The sequence below is a fragment of the Alternaria metachromatica genome, assembly GCF_023757995.1.
Source record: "Alternaria metachromatica strain BMP 0045 chromosome Unknown scaffold_24, whole genome shotgun sequence".
NCBI lineage: Eukaryota > Fungi > Ascomycota > Dothideomycetes > Pleosporales > Pleosporaceae > Alternaria > Alternaria metachromatica.
In genome coordinates, this window is record NW_026055515.1 from 314,585 (window position 1) to 333,250 (window position 18,666).

The following is an 18,666-nucleotide window of genomic DNA, read 5'->3' on the forward strand; positions in this document are numbered from 1 at the left end:
CGGGTCGAAGTAGTCGCCCCCGCGGACAATCCCATCTCTCATCAACTTCCATATGACAGTTGATCGCGGTATTGTGAACTGTGATTCCGCCTTCTTCGACTTCATCGCTCTGTATTCCGTACTATATCCAAAAAAAAAACCCTGGGCGGATCTCGTCTGCGCAACACCCATGGATCTCAGGCGTCACATCAATACCACAAATGGTACTTGCAGGTACATCAAGTTAGCGGCAGGAGAAGAAGGTGCCCCACCGGAAGATTGATTTGATCCTGCGCAAGGGATGAAGAAGGGTTGCTCACGTTGCTCAACCGGTTTGCCGGATGTTGGAGAAATCCGACTGCATCTCGTTGAGTTAATGTGCCGAGATTCCATCCACTCATCTGCATAGTCTCGCGCCACTGATCCTACGAGGCTTCATCTAAGCATCTAGATTGTTATATTGCGGCGCAGTATGGTAAAGTAAATCCCGCCATGTCAGGTCCTGCATCGGCACTGCGTTTTGCTCGCTTCGCGAACACGTTGACTTGCAGGGGATGTAAAAGCCGAGAGCACCGATATGTGCAGCGAGCGACAGCTATATATGGAGACAATTTTTGTCAGGAAGACTTCAGACGCACCAGGATAACCCCCTTCTTAGGCCTTTCGTCAATTGATATCTCAGCCGCCTACAGAAGCACAAGTGCGCGGTCAACACAACTCTTTTCACCAAGATGCGTCTATTCGAGTTCGCGGCTCTGGCGCTTGTCAGTGGCGCCTGTGCGTTCAAAGTCACAGAGCACGACAAATTGGCAGCTCTTGGGCTTGCCAACGTTGGAATCGATGTAGCAAAGAATGGCTACCCAAATCCCGGCCAGTGCACACTGAAGAACGTAGCCGTTCGACGCGAGTGGTATATACCCATCCAAGTTATACCCAAACCACATTTGATTGACGAGTCACTCTCCAGGTCAATGCTTTCGAAGCCCGAGAGGCGGAACTACATCGATGCTATCAAGTGTTTACACTCAAAGCCTTCTCTTACCCCTGCTTCCGTCGCTCCTGGAGCAAGGAGCCGCTTCGACGACTTTGTGGTGACACACGTCTTGCAGACATACTCTGTACATGCAACTGTACGTCTTCACAGTGGAGCACCCTGTTGATTTCAACAGTTGAGTTCGATCAACGAGACGCCACAACAGCGCCCGAGACGACATGAGCTAATTTGGCAGGCAAACTTCCTATCATGGCACCGATATTACATTTATGCCTATGAGCAACTGCTGCGCAACGAATGTGGTTACAAGGGCTATCTGCCATACTACAACTGGGCATGGTGGCACGAAGACCCAGCATCATCTCCCCTTTTCGACGGCAGTGATACCAGTATATCTGACGCTGGAGCTTACATCCCCGGAAGAAACTACACATGCATTCCATCTGAAGCACAGGGATGTCCTATCAAGCTCCCGCCCGGAAGTGGCGGTGGCTGCGTTTCCGGGCCACTGGCAAACTGGACCATGTCTCTCGGGCCCATCGATAGCAAAGTTAAAGATCTCAAGCCGAACCCGCAAGCTGACGGTCTGGGCTACAACCCAAGATGTTTAAGCCGGGATGTGAACAAGCATTCTGCTTACGAGTCGAGGGACGAAGTCATCACCGAGCTCATCAAGAACAGCAAAGACATCCTCACCTTCCAAAACCGCATGCAGGGCGATTACCCCAACAAGTACATGGGTGTTCACACCGCTGGTCACTACACCATTGGAGGAGATGCTGGCTCCGACTTTTTCAACTCGCCGTCCGACCCTGTAAGTATTCCGCTACACTGCTGATTCCTCTGAGTGCGCGCTGACTCCATCGCTAGGCCTTCTACTTCCATCATGCACAAATCGATCGCACGTGGTGGATCTGGCAGAACCAAGACCTCAAGAACAGGAGAAATGCGATCGACGGCACCATCACGTTCTTGAACAGCCCGCCGAGTCGCAACGGCACACTGAATGATACGTTGACCCTAGGTCCAATGCTCCAGGATACATTTGAGAATATCACGATCAAGGATGCGATGAGCACACTCGGTGGGCCGTTCTGCTATATCTATGTGTAGATAGATGCAGCGAGGATGTATCGAGATTAATGAACGTAATGTAATGCTCTACCATGAAACTTTGTGATGTAATGGTCTGGAGTTGCCATCCCGAGTGCCAGTGTAGGAACGGGTGTCCCCATGATACTAATCGTCTTAAATATCCAAAAGCCTGACATGCTTAACATCGTTCCGTTCAACACACTCGCTCGTATACGCAGAAGCCTCCCTCTCCTTCCCTTTCCCAGACAGGTTATATTCCGCAACAGTCCTCCAAGCAAAAAGCGTCACAAACACATCATCCTCTCCCTGCTTCTTCCCAACACCCCATCCACCTCCAATCCCGCCTTTCCCACTAAAATAGGTCCTATCCAACTTCTCCTTCATCTCCCTGATTCGAACTTCGAAAGCTTCTCTTTTCCCAGCCTTGATAGTGTAATGTGTAATACTCCAAACCTGCTCCCCCCTCCTCGCCCTCTCCAGTTCCTCCTCCCCTCTCGGCAACGGCAGCTCCGCATTCGGCACATCGAGATGTTCGAGGTTGGAATCCACAGTGATGTAGTCCTTCAAGCTTTCCAACAGCGCTTGGTTATCTGCGCTGGGGATGAAATCGTTCAGGTGCTGGTCTAGCGAGGCCCATTCTCCCACTACGTAGATGCAGCTCGGATCGGAGATTTGCTGCATGTAGTAGAAAGTGCGGTTTGTGTAGTTCTGCAGGACGGATTTCGCGTGGGAGAGGTTGGCGCGGAGGGTGGGTGATTCGAGCGTTGTGCCCGGGGTGAGGTGGAGGAGGGCGAGTTCGGTGATGGGCATTTTGGGTGGTGGTGGATGGGATGGCTGGAACTATTGCTGTGGTGAGTGGGTTAATACGGTGTTAGTAGGTGATCAAAGCGAGATCGCGCGTCCTTATAGCATTGTGAAGATGGGCGCTGTGGGTGTAAGGCAGACATGGCTGCGTAATCGCGTTCAGGCAGAAGGATGGTTACGCGGAGTTGGAGGGATCGCGTAGGAGCGCATTGCATGACGCAACGACAGGATGCCTGAGCTCCAGGGCTGGCTTAGTCAGCCACCAACGCGACTTTGGCGTCTTTGACTCGCGTCAGTGACCTCCACGCCACAGACACTACGTACGAAGCAGCTCGTTCCTTATGCGTGATACTATCCATGGTACCTCCAAGGCACAACACCTGCTTGCTCCGTTCGAGCTGGAACTCATAGCATATACCCTCAGGACACCTTAGGCGAGGGTGCCAGTCATCGTCCCCTACGTTTGCATCAACCCACCAGCTTCATTCGGCAAGTATACGCGGGAGAGATCCTGATCCCATGATGGCATCTTCTGTATTGTCTAAGAGGCGATTTCGGCGCGTTGCGCGGTCTCCAATGAACTCAAAGGTGGGAGCTGTACTGATAAGCAGCCCGTTATCTTCGGAACGGTTCCGAATGCACCCCTCGCGATCATGCATGAAAGCATTGGATGCCGGCAGTGCCCTCGCACACCTGGACGATGGCATCTATAAGTAACGTTCTCATTACTTTGCTAATGGATCTCTTCCTTTGCTATTAAGTTCAAGATTTGTATCACCAAGTTCTAATATGGAGCATCTGCCGGATATCGTACCTCATGCTAGGTATATGCCTTCTGGTCATATAGTAGTGGTATCAATCATTGTAGTTGTTGCGTTTGTAGCGTACAAGGTATTTGATTCATATGAACTCAGCTATGATCAGCGACGTTGACAACTACTTAGGTACTGAGTCGTACCGACATCCCATACATACGCGGTATACCAGAGATACCAGGTGCTCTCCCAATTACAGGTCACCTCACCCAGCTCGGCGACGACCATGCTACAGTATGCGAGAAGTGGTGGCGGCAGTATGGCAATTCGGTCTTCCAGATTCGACTTGGCAACACGCGCGCTGTAATCGTCAATTCCTTCGAAGATTGCAAGAAGATTCTGGTCTCGAACTCGCAGGGACTGATTGATCGGCCGAAGTTGTATACCTTCCACGGCTTGATCTCGTCAACACAGGGGTTCACTATCGGAAGTTCACCATGGGACGAGAGCTGTCGAAACAAGCGCAAAGCTGCATCGACGACGCTGAGTAAGGGTACGATGAAAACTTATTACGACATGTTTGATTTGGAATCCTACTGCATAGCTCGGGATCTCTGCCGCGACAGCAAGAGTGGGGAGGTCGAAGTCAGCTTCCGACCGTACATCCAGCGCTATGCCCTCAACACAACCCTCACATTGTGCTATGGTATCCGCATGGACGCAGTCTACGACGATCTTCTCCGCGAGATCCTCGAAGTCGGGTCAGCTATTTCGCTCCTCCGCTCCGCCTCAGAGAACTATCAAGATTACGTCCCCATTCTGCGATACCTACCCAACAACGAGAAGAACCGGCGCTCGAAAGAACTACGCGAGCGACGAGATAAGTACCTCAACGAGCTTCTAGACAAGGTCCGCGAGATGATCAAGAACGGCACTGAGAAACCATGTATAAGCGCCGCCATCCTCAAGGACGAAGAAACCCGCCTCACAGGTGTCGAAGTGAGTTCGATCTGCTTGTCTCTCGTCTCCGGTGGCTTTGAAACGATACCCGGTACATTGGTATCCTGCATTGGTTCTTTATCTACACCCGAAGGCCAGATCTACCAAGAACGCGCTTATGCGGAGATTCGCAAATTGTATCCGGACGATGCGGCGCTGAAGCAAGCGTGGGCAACAGACTTCGAGAAGGAAACTGTGCCCTATCTGAACGCGATTGTGAAGGAAGCAGGACGGTATTATACAGTCAGTAACATGAGTCTACCGCGTAAGACGATGAGCGAGGTCAGGTGGGGCGATGCGGTTATACCGAAGGGGACGATGGTGTTGATCAACGCTCAAGCTGGAAATCATGGTAAGATGGTGCTCACTTCCATGACATGTCTATAGAAGACTGACAGCCCACAGACACAGACTACTTCGGTCCCACCGCCGCAACCTTCAACCCCGAACGCTGGCTCACACCTCCCACCACCCCATCTTCCCTCCACACACCGACTCCCCACGCGAACCCCCCTCACCTCTCCTTCGGCGCCGGTTCTCGATCCTGTCCCGGCGCTCTGATAGCAAGCAAGCTCATTTACGCCGCGCTGTTTCGTTTGCTCAGCCTGTATAAGATTGAGGCCAGTGTGACAGAACCGCCGAATACTGATTACGTGGACTACAATGCTATAAAGAGTGCGCTGGTGGCTATTCCTCGGGACTTTGGCGTTAGGCTTGTTCCGAGAGATGGGGAAATGGTCAAAGCGGTGTTGGAGGAGGGGAGGGGGAGGACGGCGGAGTTGTATAAGGAGTAAGGCGTGGCGGAGACGTTGGGTTCGTTGGTGTAGTTCCGGAGGATTTCGTTGTGATGTAGGCGTCCTGGAGCATTGATCTGGAGATTAGATCATGTCTCGTCGGAGCATGGGGTTCGCGCGCGCTAGCAATACTGTCTGTTCTCCCGCCTGCCTATGATTCACTCACTTCACCGCTGGGTGCGGTTAGCGTATACGGGGCAACAAACGCTCTTTCCTTGTCTACCGCGCACCATCGGTATTCGGCAACATCCCACAACCCACCTCAAAACTTTCAGTTATGAGGCCCCGAAGTACTCTAGGCGTCGCTATCGCGCTCGTCGCCTTGGTCATCGGTAGACATATCGACAGTCCCGTGATTACCAGAACTTTCGGTATCGACTCCTCGGACGCTCCTCCCCAATTCAGCCCTCCAGAGTTCAATGCTCCGAAATTCGCTCCTACTGCTCTCGCTCCCCGTGCCGATGGCGGCGACTTCAATCCAGGCAACTGGGCCGATGACACTAAATGGCAAAAGTACCTGGACAAGGGACATCACTTGACGTGTCTCATGGACGCCACCGACAGAGGCGCCGGATGGCTCTCGAAAGATACAAGACAACCGCCTTCCGCAGCGAGCAAATGGACCGGCGAGCTCAGAGCTGAGATTCCATTGTGGTACTGGCACGAAGGCGATGTTGACACGGGCTGGGATGGCGATTTCGAAGCCAAGGGGCTCAAAACGGCGTTTGAAGGCCACGGTCTCAACTCGCAACCGAAGTTTGACGACGAAGGCGAGCGGCTGGGTGGGGACAATGAATGCTTCAAGATTACACACTATGACGAAGAACGGGAACCGGACCCACGCCCTCAATTTGGGGGTATGATGGCTTGCAAAGACCAGGATTATTACGTTGCGGGCAAAAAATACTTGGTATGTCATACTCGATCCAACAGCACCTGTAGCTGTCACAGACTTCGATGGAACAAGCATTGTTTGATTTTGAAAGCACGTAGCTGACACAGTCCAGTCAACTTGCGGTTACTACGAGTTCACTGTCAACATCGGCGCAAACGGTGGAGGCATCATGGCAACGAACATCGAGAGTCCAGGCCATGCTGTTCTTGGTAACATGGGATGGGGTCGGCCAGCAAACCCCGGAGAGCTGCCCGAACTTCGTACCGCGTCCGACATCTTCTGGGGCTATTGGGTTCGCGACAACCCCAATATCAAGAACTTCCGCATGTACGCCGCTCACCATGTCATCAACCCTGATACCTGTCTTCTAGTCGCTCGGGCCATGAAGAACAAAGGCATTAAAAAGTTATCGCCCTGGCCGGGTGCTGTATTCCCAATTGGGACTGAGGAATACACTGCGCTCATTGGTAAGTAACCTCACCCACGTACTCCCCTTTGCAGATTACCTCGCTCTTTGTAACGTTGGTCCAACGTCCGGAAACCCATTGACGACCTCCTGGCCTAATTATCAGGTCGCTGCTGTGACCTGAAATCATACTGACTACCTCCAGCCTCACCCATCGGCGCGACAGCAGCATACTTCCTGGCGACCCACAAAGCCGAACTCGGCATCAAACGTATCTCTAAGGTGACCGTTGTGACCAATGTGAAGTCTCCCAGCAGAAACCGGAGGCTCGCGTTCGATATGCACATCTTCTTCGCCATTGAAGATGTACCGCAGGACCAGGTGACAAAGCCTGGTGGAGACGACGCTGCCGTCAAGAGAGAGACAGGACATATCGACTCCAAGCTCGTCAGCGTCAGGGATAACGGAACAAATTTGATTCGCTTACATAGCATGATGGCCTAGAGCTGGGTGTGGCGCGTGGAAGTATGGGCATGGCTGGAGGGAGACGGAGGGCTTTGTATGAGTAGACATGTACGTAGAACATGGTGCGGATACCCCCAGAATCTAATAGCACTTGCTCCAATCTCTTGCGGTATGACACTAGCATCCTGGAAAGGCTCCAATCTGTATCGTATTCGGCAAAATTATAAGTAGGGCGGATGGATACATCGTCTTTGGAAGTATACACTTATCAACATTTAGTGACGTGTATTCCGCAACGCAAATTCCGCCACTAGGCAGCTCCCTCGAGTTCACGTACTCTCGCTAGTATATCCTCCTTCCATCTCATATAATCCTCCTGCTGGCGCTCCCCCAAATAGTCCGTAGCGTCCTGCATCATCGTCCCCAACCCAATGTAATCACTCCCACCAGATCTGAGCCCCATACCCTTCGCCTTAGCCGCCGCCGCCGCATCATCGCCCATCTCCACACCTTCCATCTCCTCCCCATCGCCCTGCGGCTTCACGCTATCGAACCATTGCATCTGCAGCCACCCCTCCTCCTTCGCCATCTTCATCGTTTCTTCTATCTTGGCTTGGAGTTCTCCATCCTCGACGTCCTTTGTAGCAGGGAGGACCAGAACGGCCTTCACTGCTTTTGCCAGCCATTCGTTGTATTGTTGTATGGAGACGTCGATGTCTTTCATGCGCGAGTAGACGAGGAGAAACACCACGACAATCAGGCTGAGTACGCGGGTATCACTGACTTCTCCCGATGACGAAGTGGTGGTTGTGGCTCGTTTCGGTCGCTTGCTGGGTGTTTCGGCGGCGGCGGCGGACATGCGGGACAGGAGGGGGTAGATGGACTCTACGCCTGTGTATACGTGCGGTATCAAACTTGTGTATTCGAACGTCTTAGCCAGGGAGCGTATCGTAGGCATCACCCATTCTGGTGCTTCGCCATTGTTGTCATCGAGCCTCCTTGCAGTCCTCGGTGTTTTCCTCGCGCTCAACGGCGTTTTTGGTGTGTTGCGTGCTGATGCGGGGGCTGAGGCTTTTGGTTTGCTCGGTGTTGATGGCTCGCGAGGCGTTGTGCTGTCGGGGAGTGCGCTGCTGAGGTAGTTGTATAGTTTCTTGTATATCCGAGGGGGACAGGGGGGTCGTGATGCGATGGTAGGGAGATTGAGACGCTTCTTCAGCCTTTAGAGGTCAGTATTAGGTTCGCGTATCCAATTTAAGACTCTTACCTTTCACATGCCAATTGCGCACATGCGTATGGTCGTGCGATCTCCTCATCTGGCTTCATGGATGTCGCGACGCTTCGCGAACGCGTGAGGAGAGAAAGCGCCAATTCTATCAGCTCGGGTGGCAGTGGGCCGCTCAATGTGGGTATCAAGCCCGTAAGAGCTTGTTCTATGCTTGCGCAGCTCATTTCGGGAGGTTGTCAAAGTTGAGTTCGGATGTGGTTCCGGGATTTGGTACATTGTCGACATATCCAAAGTCAGCGCGTCGTCGAGATCTCGCGCTGTCACGTGGACGCTAAGGCCGCCCCTCTTTATCGTCTTCCAACATCGATGCGTCTTCCTTTCACAACTCCTGACCACCTCTATTATGCTGTCAAATCCGCGCGTCACGTCACTTCAATCTCCTCGGCATCAAGTTTTCGTCCGAAGCCTGACACAAACAAGCTCGCCATTCGTGGCCTGTACCGCCGTACAGGTATGCACTATCTTGCATTCTTCATATCGATCGGCGTGAGTTACCACAAAGATGTTAAAATACAGGACTATTTCGGGATGTTACCTGCTGGCTACGAGCTCATCGTTCATGCGCGATGGCACATGTCCACTCTTCTCGACGCCATATCCTGAATATTTAGAACACGGCATACACTGTAACATACCGCTTTTCGTTTCCAGCTGTATGCGTACTGACGCTGCTAAACTTGTTCGTAATACATCCGTATAGAGGATTGGTACGACTGCATCAAGCGCTACTTCTCGTCGTTTTCTTTCGTCATACCGTTGCAGTAACACCTCTAGCTATACTCACCGCTGCCGACATCCAATCGGTGATCGCGATTTCGCAGAGATGAAGTAGCAAACCACGCCAAGCGCCCCAAGACTACGTTATCGACACAGATATTGCCCCATACTACTGCAACTACTGTCTCGAATACATTCCAGCGTCGTACCGGAGAGGCGCGGTTCGGCGGTCAGGCTGCTCCTACATCCGAACACGTCAACTCGGCTTGACCGACATATTGCGCATATGGCTCCTGATCGCGTTTATCGTGCTTGATAGGGCACCGTCGTGGGCGCATTCGTCAAGAAGGCGAAGGTGACATAAGATCGGTATATGTGTGCAACGCTCAACGTCCGTAATAGGCAGAGAAGGGGGTACGAAAGCCATGCTGACGACGGGATCTTGCATTTTGACAGCTCGGTTACGACTGGCGAGAATGTCTGAGATGAGCTCATCGCGATTCACATGTGGTATTTAGGCCTGCTTCGCATCCACTCTGTTAAGGCACACAGCACGCAAGCATATTCAGCTCATACACCAAAGATATCTCAAAGACGCTTGGAATTCTTGTCCAAACCCTGTTCACTCTACGCATCGAATCGCCTTCAAAACAACGATAGTTCTATATCCTCTCTTCATCGAAGCGAAACCTACCGAAAGCCAAGATGTATCTAGCCACCATCCTCACAAGCTTGCTCTCCAGTTTGCCCATCGCACTTTCAGCTCCTTTAGCGACCACTCCAGAACTCTACGGCGAGCCATACAACTGCGGTTACGTTCTCACCGTTCGAAACAGCAGTGCTTATGCTGGTATCTCCGCATACCCCCCGGCTGTAGCTGAGTGTACAGCGATCTACTACAACGACACGATCCCGGGATTTCAAGACGCGTACGCCTACAGCTTGTTTGGAGGCTGTGAATGCTCATTTCACCTGTAAGTACAATACACTTTGAGGGATACGTATCGTTGGATCTTGTATCTACGCGATATCACGACCTTGGTTGAGGACTACATACCCGTCGCTACCCTGCCTGCACAAGACGATCGCCATGCCTGGCAACTACTTAGTCACTAGACTCCGTACTTGGGGTACTCCAAGACAGTGGCTGACAACTACCAGGAGCGAGGAAGATTGCAAAGAAGCAACCAATCCACCTATGTATGAGGGACCCACTGGGGAACCCGGCGAAGAACCCTGCTTCGAGGATCCCAATCCCAAGTGGTACAGGTGTGCAACCTTGGGTTGATAGCATTATGGCGGACTCGAATGCGGCCGGAGTCATTAGCGGCTGTCACAACTTTGAGTGTCGTATCAGCATGGCAGTGCTGACATTGGTGGTGGCTTCTTAGCGATAATGTATGTTTGCGGCGTTGGTAGGCCAAATCATGTTTCACTCAGCGAAATGAAACATCTCTTCCGTCATGATCTCTGGCTACACGTATGTGCGTGACTGATACATCAGCCTGGATCGCTTATAATCGACTCGTAATGTGACAGCCTGGTACTTTGATGGTGTTGCTATCCGCACCCATGACGAGCGAACCGCCTGCGAACCCATTCACGCTGCACTCACGCGCCGGCGAACATATTTCGTTGCGGCACATTATTCTCAAAGACTCCGATACGAGTGGGGTCTGAAGTGGTTGGAGCTGACGTTCGAAAAGGTGTGTCGGCCCCCAGATACGCCACACCAGTGCATGAAAGATGAGCTGGCAATATACGTGCATATACGCGAGCGTTGCTCAATTCTTCGCAAGAGTAAATTTGTAGTTCCCCGCACATTTTGGACCCACGGCGTGGGAGGCGCGGCCCGGGCCTTCACCGGGTACGTTCGCGCATTCCTCAAGTGATTCACGCACCGGCTTGGCGCATTCCCGGACGTTGATATAAGGAGTCGCGGATTGACTCCCGCTCCTCCCAAAATACCAGACCGTCCCCTGACAACTCTTTTCCGACAGCTCACTCCTGACCACCTCGACAACATGTATCACTTCTACTCCTTCCTCAGTCTATTCGTCTTCCTCTCACTCACTCTTGCCGCCCCTCGATCCTCCCGACCGAGCCCTAGCGTCTTCGCCGCACGTGACGAATGTCACACCCAAGGAGATATCTGTGCCGAGACCTGGATCGGAGACAAAGTACACCAGCGTCTTGAGTGGGGTGGCTGTATTCCCGTCAAAGACTACAAGGAGATCACTGGATTCAAGGCCTTCAACTGCGACTGTTACCTGTACTAGTAAGTTACTCACCTAAGTAGGATTGAATACAAAACACGCACTTACTCATACTTCTCTAGCGCCGTCGACTCGGGTACATGCAACAACGGCGGAGACGAACACATCGACCAGTTCTCGCGCTGCAGCGGGCTTCTATCGAAGGAAGAGCGGCGTTGGAAGAAAGCGCCCAACTACTACAGCTGCTCGCCCGGACCCCTCACTCAAGGCTGAAGGGCTGAATGCTAGCGTGCGCATGCTATATATGTTGGGGTATGTAGCGTCGGGAACTTCTCAAGCTTGCCGGATACATACAGTCCATTCAGCGAACTAGCTACTTGGGGGACGCGTTGTAGCTTCCAGAGCGCGCTAAGATATGTTCTTTGTTTTTCTTGTTGATTGCTTTATCTCGCGTTCCACGGTAACGGGATCGTGTTGGGAAGGCGCTATCACGGTCGAGAACTTTGTGCAACGCTGGAGTAGTAGTACAACGGCAATCGTCTTCCTGACGCACCAGGTTATAAGCCTCTTTACAGTCACCATCTTTCTTCTGTAGTGAAGACCCAAGAATCGCTCGTCCACCATGCAGTTCCCCACGATGTTGTCCACCCTATTCATCTTCGCTTCCGTGCTCACCTCTTCCATCGCTATCGCTGCTGAAGCCCTTCCGTAAGTACCAAATCTCAGCTCATCTCAACCTCAAACTCACTCACTAACCTCCCCCTCAGCCCCGTCGCCCACGTTACCGACTGCAACGGCAAAACCTACATGCTCGACACCACCGGCCAGAACAACGTCCGCGTCATCACTCAGGACAGAGCAGACGGCTACTACATCCAACCTGTCAGCTACCACGTAGATTCAGGCACCACGTGCAACTTCTACAGCGAATCAACGCGCGGCGTTGGGTATCCCATTGGCAAATACTATGGCCCCGTAGACGGAGACTTTGTGGGTGACTGGGCTGCGTTTTACGAGTGCTGGGATGTGGAGTCGGAGATTGAGTCTCTGACTAGGCGGAGAGGGCAGAGCTTCAGAGCCTAAGCGGATGAAATGCGATGATTGATAGTATGTGGATGTTCCAAGGGTACGTGTGGTCCAGGAACGGGCTTGATGTCGCAGCTTGCTGACCACATCTGCAGTAGTGAATGAGGTCTTAGCGTTTCAACCCGCAACCTTCTGGTGAATGATTGCGTGAGATTTGAAGTGGATGTATGATTTCGAGATTGGGTTTATGAGCGTTCTTTCGGCTAGAATATCTCTAGTACTGCATGAGGTTTATGAAGGTGGAGAGGATTGTGGATCGGGCCGGGAGAGGGAAGGCGTGAAAGTTTACGTTCTTGTACATAGCTTACTCACATTTTGGAGGTACTTAATGTAGACTCTAATAACGAGATATGACACGGTGATAACTGATGTCTTTGAGTGAAATCGGGAGTCCGAGGTATTCGCATTGGCGTGATCTTATCGATAAGCCGCGCGACCCACTTTTCTTTTCGTCGCCCGGTCGCGAACTTTCCAACTTCTACATGCGCCCCAAGTAATACTCCCAACTCACACCACACCACACACCACCATCATGATCCGCAAACAAGCCCGAGAACGTCGCGACTACCTTTACCGCCGCGCGCTTACCCTCCGCGACGCCGAACTCGCTTCTAAAAGAGCAGCGCTGAAAGCTTCTCTCGCCAGCGGCAAGCCACTGTCAAAAGATGTCGCCAACGACCAGAATCTACGACAGGATTTCAAGTACGATGAGAGCAGAGCGGATAGAACCGCAGAGGAGGAGCTAGGGCTAGACGACGAGTATGCGCAGCTGTCGGGTGTGGTAGATCCCAGGATATTGGTCACAACTTCAAGAGGTACAAAAGCCTGGGATAGCTTGGAATGCAGAGGGAAATGCTAATGCTGGAATAGATCCGTCAAGTAGATTGGGAACGTTCGCCAAGGAAATCAGGTTACTGCTACCTACGGCGATACGATTGAACCGCGGAAACATGGTCTTACCAAACCTCGTCGAGAGCGCCAAATCAGGTGGACTGAGCGACATCGTCCTTCTTCACGAGCACAGAGGAACACCGACCGCCTTGACAGTATCGCATTTCCCCCACGGCCCAACCGCCAGCTTCTCATTACAGTAAGCCATATCCTACCCCTTCGTTCCACACCTACTCACCTAATCCAGCAACGTCGTCCTCCGCGCCGACATTCCCAACGCCTCTCGCGGCACAGTCTCCGAATCCTACCCACATCTAATTTTCGAAGGCTTCAGTACCAAGCTAGGAGAACGCTGCGTCCAGATCCTGAAACACTTATTCCCGCCCCGCGAAGCCACTGCCAAAGTAGGAAACCGCGTCGTTACGTTCAAGAACATTGAGGATACGATTGAGGTCCGGCACCATGTTTTTGTTAAGACGGGGTATCAGTCTGTGGAGCTGGCGGAAGTGGGACCGAGGATGAGCATGCGGTTGTTTGAGATTAGGGCGGGGACCTTGGACAATAAGGAGGGGGATGTTGAGTGGCATCTCAACCAATACACGAGGACGGGAAGGAAGAAGGAGTATTTGTAGAGGGCATTGGAGAGAGCCAGAGCGCGTGTTTTGTGTGGAGAAAACAAGAGGAGAACGCATACATGGCGCAAAGGATTATTTTCAGTATGAGATACCACAAATCAAAAGCGATATCCGGAATCTAATGATGAACAAAGAGCAGGAATATATGCCGCGTGCGTCGAGTGTTTGAACTCATTTGGATTATGAACTGACTCTCTATTACACTACTCGATTGTAACCCTTACACCTTTATGATCCTTCGTCATCGGCACAAACATGTCATGATCATATGCCACATCCTCTTCCGTCGTATCGAACAATCGCATCTTCGGTATCACACGCAGCACCGTAGCAGCGAGACACAAATTAAGCTCGCACAAAGCTAGACTACGAGATCAACGTTAGTAACCCATTTCCAACTCAAGACAAACACAATCCACTTACTTCTTCCCCAAACAAGAGCGACTCCCCTTCGACCAAGAAAGTATACTACGCTCCGGCTCTTTCCTCCTCTGATCCTTCTCATCCAACCACCGCTCAGGCGCAAAAGCATAAGAGTCCGGAAAAGCGCGTTCATCGTGATGTGTAACATACGACGACATGCCGATCGCATAGCCTTTAGGAAGAACATATTCAACAGGCTTCTTGTTCCACTCGCCACGGTACAGCAGCGTCTCCTCCGTCGGGATACGCGCTGTGCGGCTAGAAACGCCGTAAGATAGTCTCAGTCCTTCTTGGATGACAGCGCCGAGGTACGGTAGTGTTTCCAGAACAGTCCATCCAGGGAGGTTTTGGGGGTCTTTGACAACGGTTTGGAGCTCTTGGGTAAGCTTAGCGAGGATTTGGGGGTTGGTTAGGAGGTGGTATGTCATCACGGCCAAAGCCCAGCTTGTGGTCTCTGTGCCGGCACCCAGTACAGCTTGTGCCTCATGAACTAGGCGCACCACGCCCTTATCCCCGGCACCGAGGTCAGACTGTAAGAGGGAAGCAAAGATCGTTGGTCGGTCGTATGTGATTCCCGCGTCAAGATCCGCCTTCGCCTTGAGCACTCTATTCGGCAAATCAACCTGCAAAGTCTTCACCATCAACGCAATATCCTTGGGCAAATAATCGATAAAAGTCGTCGCAAGCGCCGCACTCTTACTCGTCCATGGGAAAAACCGAAACACAAAAACGGGTCGTAGGACTGCGGCTGTTGGCTCTCGGAAATTCGGGTACCACCCTTCCTGGTCGAGAAACCCAAAGCTTTCGCCGAAACTGTAGCTGGAGATGGCGTCGGAAGTAAAGCAGCTGTATGCCATGGCGATGTCGAAGGGGTCTTTGTCGCCGGATTGCCGCAGGAGCTTGTCGCAGAGCTGTTGGACTAGGCTGTGGATTTCGGGTTCGAGCCGTGTGATCATGGCTCGCGAGAAGAATTTCGCTAGGGGGACGCGCCGGAGTCGGTGGAGGTCGTGGTCGATGGTGCCGAAGCCGGATAATGAGATACTGGGACAGGTTAGTGGAACTACATGGCTGGCATGTATGTGTGCAATGGGTGGCTTACGAAGATCCGTTGACTTGGTGCTTTGGCTTGTCGCGTTTTCGGCTACCGGTTGCATATATTTCGTCTGCGAAGCGGATGTCGTCGCAGTGGACTTCGTTGGGATTGATTCGCACGATGGGGCCTGATAGAGATGTCGTTGATTAGCTCGCGAGTTGGTCTGAGATAGCTAGTGATGAGCTCACCATAAACCATATGCATTTTACTGATTTCCTTCGTGTAACAGCCAAACTTGACAACATCGTGGTAGAACTCGGGCAGGTATGTCGCTGCTGCTAATTTTGGTCCAGGGATTGAACTCAGCGGGTGGAGCGGCGAGATGTTGTAGATGGCTTCTAGCACCTTGAACACCAGCCAAAGGCCTGCGAGACCCAAGATATGGCGCGCTGATGGCAGCCATGTTGTTGACGATGTCTCAATGCTCGTTGCTTCCATGGTGTACGGCAATGTGAGCAAAGGAACGATACTGGCGCATGGAAAGACATTGCTTTTACCCTAGTTCTCTTACAAGGTTCTCTTACAAGGTAGAAAGCCGCTATCCCATGCAGCCGCTTCCTGCGGCACACGCTACATATCTAAGTGGGGGAAAGTGCCGGAGCATGTCATAATGGGACATGTTTGGGGGCCATAACGGTCATTTGGTCCCAAACCAGCGTTTGGGACATGCGACACATGAAAGAATGTGTTTGAGCGGGACGCCAGCACATAGCTGGTTGGGATGGACGTTGAAGATGATGTTCTAGGCTTGCGGATGTGGGGTGCGGCTCGTCTCGAGTCATGGGAACTAAAGATCTTGATCGCAAACTAGTCATCCGCGAGTGGGCGTGGTGGCGCGTAAGGACCGGTGTAGCTATTTTGATCTCAGGATGTGTTTGTGAAGAGTTGTTGCACGGTGAAGGATTTGACTCGTTGTAGAATTTGCCAGAAGCAATTTGTTGTCATTCATCATGCTCATAACCAAGTATCTCATGCATCTCGTGATATGCCAGACCTGCAGGCTTTGTTCGACTGTACATTTCCCGGTCCATGAATCCTTTGTCTTCATCCTTCACGCGCTCCTAGGTAGTCTGACCATTTTTCCCCTCGCGGCCAGCGCCAGCCAGCCAGCAATAAGGCAAGCGCCGCCAATTGGCGTGACAGGCCCCAGTTGCTTGTACTTCTTCGCATCCAGCACAAGCAGGTATATGCTTCCAGAGAACATGGTCATGCCGGCGGTGAAGAGGGCCATGGCGATTTTGTTTTGCGGCGCGACGACGGATGTCATGGTTAGGACGACGGAGTGAACGAGCTGTTATATCCATCGTTAGCATGAGACAGAATGAAATGCGGTGTCCAATGCGAAGAGGGGCAAATATTGCGCCTGATAGCATCTCATCCACTGGGACTGCGGACGCAGAGCCACAAACCACTCTCGACGCCCACAACACACGCCCATCCCATACACCAAACCACTATCTCATTCAAGAAGAACAAATCACATACCTGATAATTCGCCGCAGTCCCCCAATTCGCCAACGCCCCCGGATCCCTAATCCGCGTCTTCAACCCATGCGCCCCAAACGCACCCAGCGCTACACTGCTCGCCCCCAGCAGCGTCCCAATCGTCCAGAAAGGCGACATGCTGCTATACGTCGTGCCGTAGGATCTGCTGCTGCTGCTGCTATATCCAGATTCGTAGATGGGGTCGTGGGAGCGTGATTTGCGGGAGGACGAGGAGGAGGATTTCTTGGATGAAGACATAATATGGTGGGTGGGTGGGGTGAAAGAGTGTGGGTGGTTGGGGAGGGAGGTGGGTGGTGGGATGGGATGGGTTTGATGGGGGATGCTTGCCGCGGTTTGCTGCGGCGGGAGACGGAGGTGTGCGTTGTCTGATTGGTCTGTGCTCACGAGGGACGGGAAGTGGAGCGTTTGATCAAGGTTGTTATATTTGTGTGGTATCGTGGATGCTTAAGTTTGCATCTTGCTTAGTTTTCAAACGCCTTAACGCCGTTTTGATGCGAATGATATGCTGCGCATATCGCAGAGTTTGCGACCAGATAGATCCGTATAGTGTCCCATCACCCACGACCTAGTCCGAATCGATCTCCATGACTTCTCCCTCCGCCTGCTTCTGTGGTTGTGCCTTCATCGCGCTCGTAGTAGCTTTCCTCTTCCCTTTACCAGCCTTCTGTTGTGTGGCTTTGATCTCCTCCTCAGAAACCAGCGCTCCGTCAATGCGCAAGAAACCCTTGCCCTTTCCTTTTCCATCCATCCTGCCCTCAACGTCTCGTATCCTCACTCGTAGCTCTCCCTCCACCTTCTCTCCGTCGCCGTTCACCCACCAGCCTCCCTCGTCCGACAGTTTGCCATCCCATCCCTGCTTCGTTTGACCGGATTCTTCCGAATGCCACGACCAGTCTGAGGGAAGACATTCCTTGAGTATGCTGACGGGGAAGGTGTTGAGGTGTGCGAGTGTGAGATGCGTCTTCGCTTGGTCGGTGATGTGCGCGGTGAGGTATGCATTTCGAGTTGGACGCCATACGATAAAAGAGGCTGTGACCCAAAGGAACGGCGCTGCGTATTCATCGACGTGCCTGAGTAGTAGTGGCTCAGCGGGCGCATTGTCGTTGGAACTGGATTCGCTTCGTTGTTGTGACTGTGATTTGTTCTTGGATTTCGGATCCGATATGGCGGGTGGCGTACTTTGCAACTCTACATCTTCGTATGCGAGTACTACGCCCTTCGCAGGTGGGAAGTAGGTGAGGAGTAGTGGTGATAGTACTGTTGCGCATACTGCTGAGAAGGGATCCGCGAGACACGAGGGTGGGATGCAGACATATTGCGATATGCGCTCGATATGAAACAAAGACGCGTCTTCACTTTGTACTGGAGCCATTTTCGAGAGGGACCGACACTGTTCCGTCGCGTAATGTGGTTTGCGATCGCGTTGTCGCGGAAATGCTGAGCTGAGAAAAAGTTGGAGATGTCGGCACGCGCAGATACCGACATGTGGGGGTCAACGCTAGCGCGCATATGGTTAGTCGATATCGCAAATCAGGGTGCAAGATGAAGATGCATAAGGATTAATTAGAATGCGTTCAGGTAGTGTCCCCGACCTCAATCATGTCATCTGATGCAAAAGCAAGCCTAAC

At 52.2% G+C, this 18,666-nt stretch overlaps 11 protein-coding genes across 11 annotated transcripts; 6 read left to right on the forward strand and 5 right to left on the reverse strand.

Moving 5' to 3' along the window:
- Positions 1-710: 710 nt before the first annotated feature.
- Positions 711-2,086, forward strand: J4E83_008439 (uncharacterized protein; the record flags this gene model as incomplete). The annotated part of the gene is made up of 3 exons (XM_049335336.1): positions 711-875; positions 1,209-1,787; positions 1,844-2,086. The coding sequence occupies 3 exons, from the start codon at positions 711-713 to the stop codon at positions 2,084-2,086; spliced, it is 987 nt and encodes a 328-aa protein (XP_049185602.1).
- Positions 2,087-2,221: 135 nt separating this feature from the next.
- Positions 2,222-2,878, reverse strand: J4E83_008440 (uncharacterized protein; the record flags this gene model as incomplete). Its single annotated transcript, XM_049335337.1, has 1 exon — positions 2,222-2,878. The coding sequence occupies one exon, from the start codon at positions 2,876-2,878 to the stop codon at positions 2,222-2,224; it is 657 nt and encodes a 218-aa protein (XP_049185603.1).
- A 783-nt stretch (positions 2,879-3,661) lies between these two features.
- On the forward strand, positions 3,662-5,420 carry J4E83_008441 (uncharacterized protein; the record flags this gene model as incomplete). The annotated part of the gene is made up of 3 exons (XM_049335338.1): positions 3,662-3,682; positions 3,817-4,978; positions 5,032-5,420. The coding sequence occupies 3 exons, from the start codon at positions 3,662-3,664 to the stop codon at positions 5,418-5,420; spliced, it is 1,572 nt and encodes a 523-aa protein (XP_049185604.1).
- Positions 5,421-5,697: 277 nt separating this feature from the next.
- J4E83_008442 (uncharacterized protein) lies at positions 5,698-7,225 on the forward strand (the record flags this gene model as incomplete). The annotated part of the gene is made up of 3 exons (XM_049335339.1): positions 5,698-6,330; positions 6,428-6,782; positions 6,927-7,225. The coding sequence occupies 3 exons, from the start codon at positions 5,698-5,700 to the stop codon at positions 7,223-7,225; spliced, it is 1,287 nt and encodes a 428-aa protein (XP_049185605.1).
- Positions 7,226-7,496: 271 nt separating this feature from the next.
- J4E83_008443 (uncharacterized protein) lies at positions 7,497-8,635 on the reverse strand (the record flags this gene model as incomplete). Its single annotated transcript, XM_049335340.1, has 2 exons — positions 7,497-8,403; positions 8,451-8,635. 2 exons carry the CDS (start codon positions 8,633-8,635, stop codon positions 7,497-7,499), a joined length of 1,092 nt encoding a protein of 363 aa, XP_049185606.1.
- A 2,577-nt stretch (positions 8,636-11,212) lies between these two features.
- On the forward strand, positions 11,213-11,677 carry J4E83_008444 (uncharacterized protein; the record flags this gene model as incomplete). The annotated part of the gene is made up of 2 exons (XM_049335341.1): positions 11,213-11,460; positions 11,527-11,677. 2 exons carry the CDS (start codon positions 11,213-11,215, stop codon positions 11,675-11,677), a joined length of 399 nt encoding a protein of 132 aa, XP_049185607.1.
- Positions 11,678-12,026: 349 nt separating this feature from the next.
- Positions 12,027-12,487, forward strand: J4E83_008445 (uncharacterized protein; the record flags this gene model as incomplete). Its single annotated transcript, XM_049335342.1, has 2 exons — positions 12,027-12,112; positions 12,172-12,487. The coding sequence occupies 2 exons, from the start codon at positions 12,027-12,029 to the stop codon at positions 12,485-12,487; spliced, it is 402 nt and encodes a 133-aa protein (XP_049185608.1).
- A 535-nt stretch (positions 12,488-13,022) lies between these two features.
- On the forward strand, positions 13,023-14,013 carry J4E83_008446 (uncharacterized protein; the record flags this gene model as incomplete). Its single annotated transcript, XM_049335343.1, has 3 exons — positions 13,023-13,305; positions 13,361-13,580; positions 13,629-14,013. The coding sequence occupies 3 exons, from the start codon at positions 13,023-13,025 to the stop codon at positions 14,011-14,013; spliced, it is 888 nt and encodes a 295-aa protein (XP_049185609.1).
- Positions 14,014-14,435: 422 nt separating this feature from the next.
- On the reverse strand, positions 14,436-15,970 carry J4E83_008447 (uncharacterized protein; the record flags this gene model as incomplete). The annotated part of the gene is made up of 3 exons (XM_049335344.1): positions 14,436-15,480; positions 15,539-15,659; positions 15,742-15,970. The coding sequence occupies 3 exons, from the start codon at positions 15,968-15,970 to the stop codon at positions 14,436-14,438; spliced, it is 1,395 nt and encodes a 464-aa protein (XP_049185610.1).
- A 613-nt stretch (positions 15,971-16,583) lies between these two features.
- Positions 16,584-17,275, reverse strand: J4E83_008448 (uncharacterized protein; the record flags this gene model as incomplete). Its single annotated transcript, XM_049335345.1, has 2 exons — positions 16,584-16,823; positions 17,018-17,275. The coding sequence occupies 2 exons, from the start codon at positions 17,273-17,275 to the stop codon at positions 16,584-16,586; spliced, it is 498 nt and encodes a 165-aa protein (XP_049185611.1).
- Positions 17,276-17,603: 328 nt separating this feature from the next.
- Positions 17,604-18,410, reverse strand: J4E83_008449 (uncharacterized protein; the record flags this gene model as incomplete). The annotated part of the gene is made up of 1 exon (XM_049335346.1): positions 17,604-18,410. One exon carries the CDS (start codon positions 18,408-18,410, stop codon positions 17,604-17,606), a length of 807 nt encoding a protein of 268 aa, XP_049185612.1.
- Between the last annotated feature and the right edge of the window lie 256 nt (positions 18,411-18,666).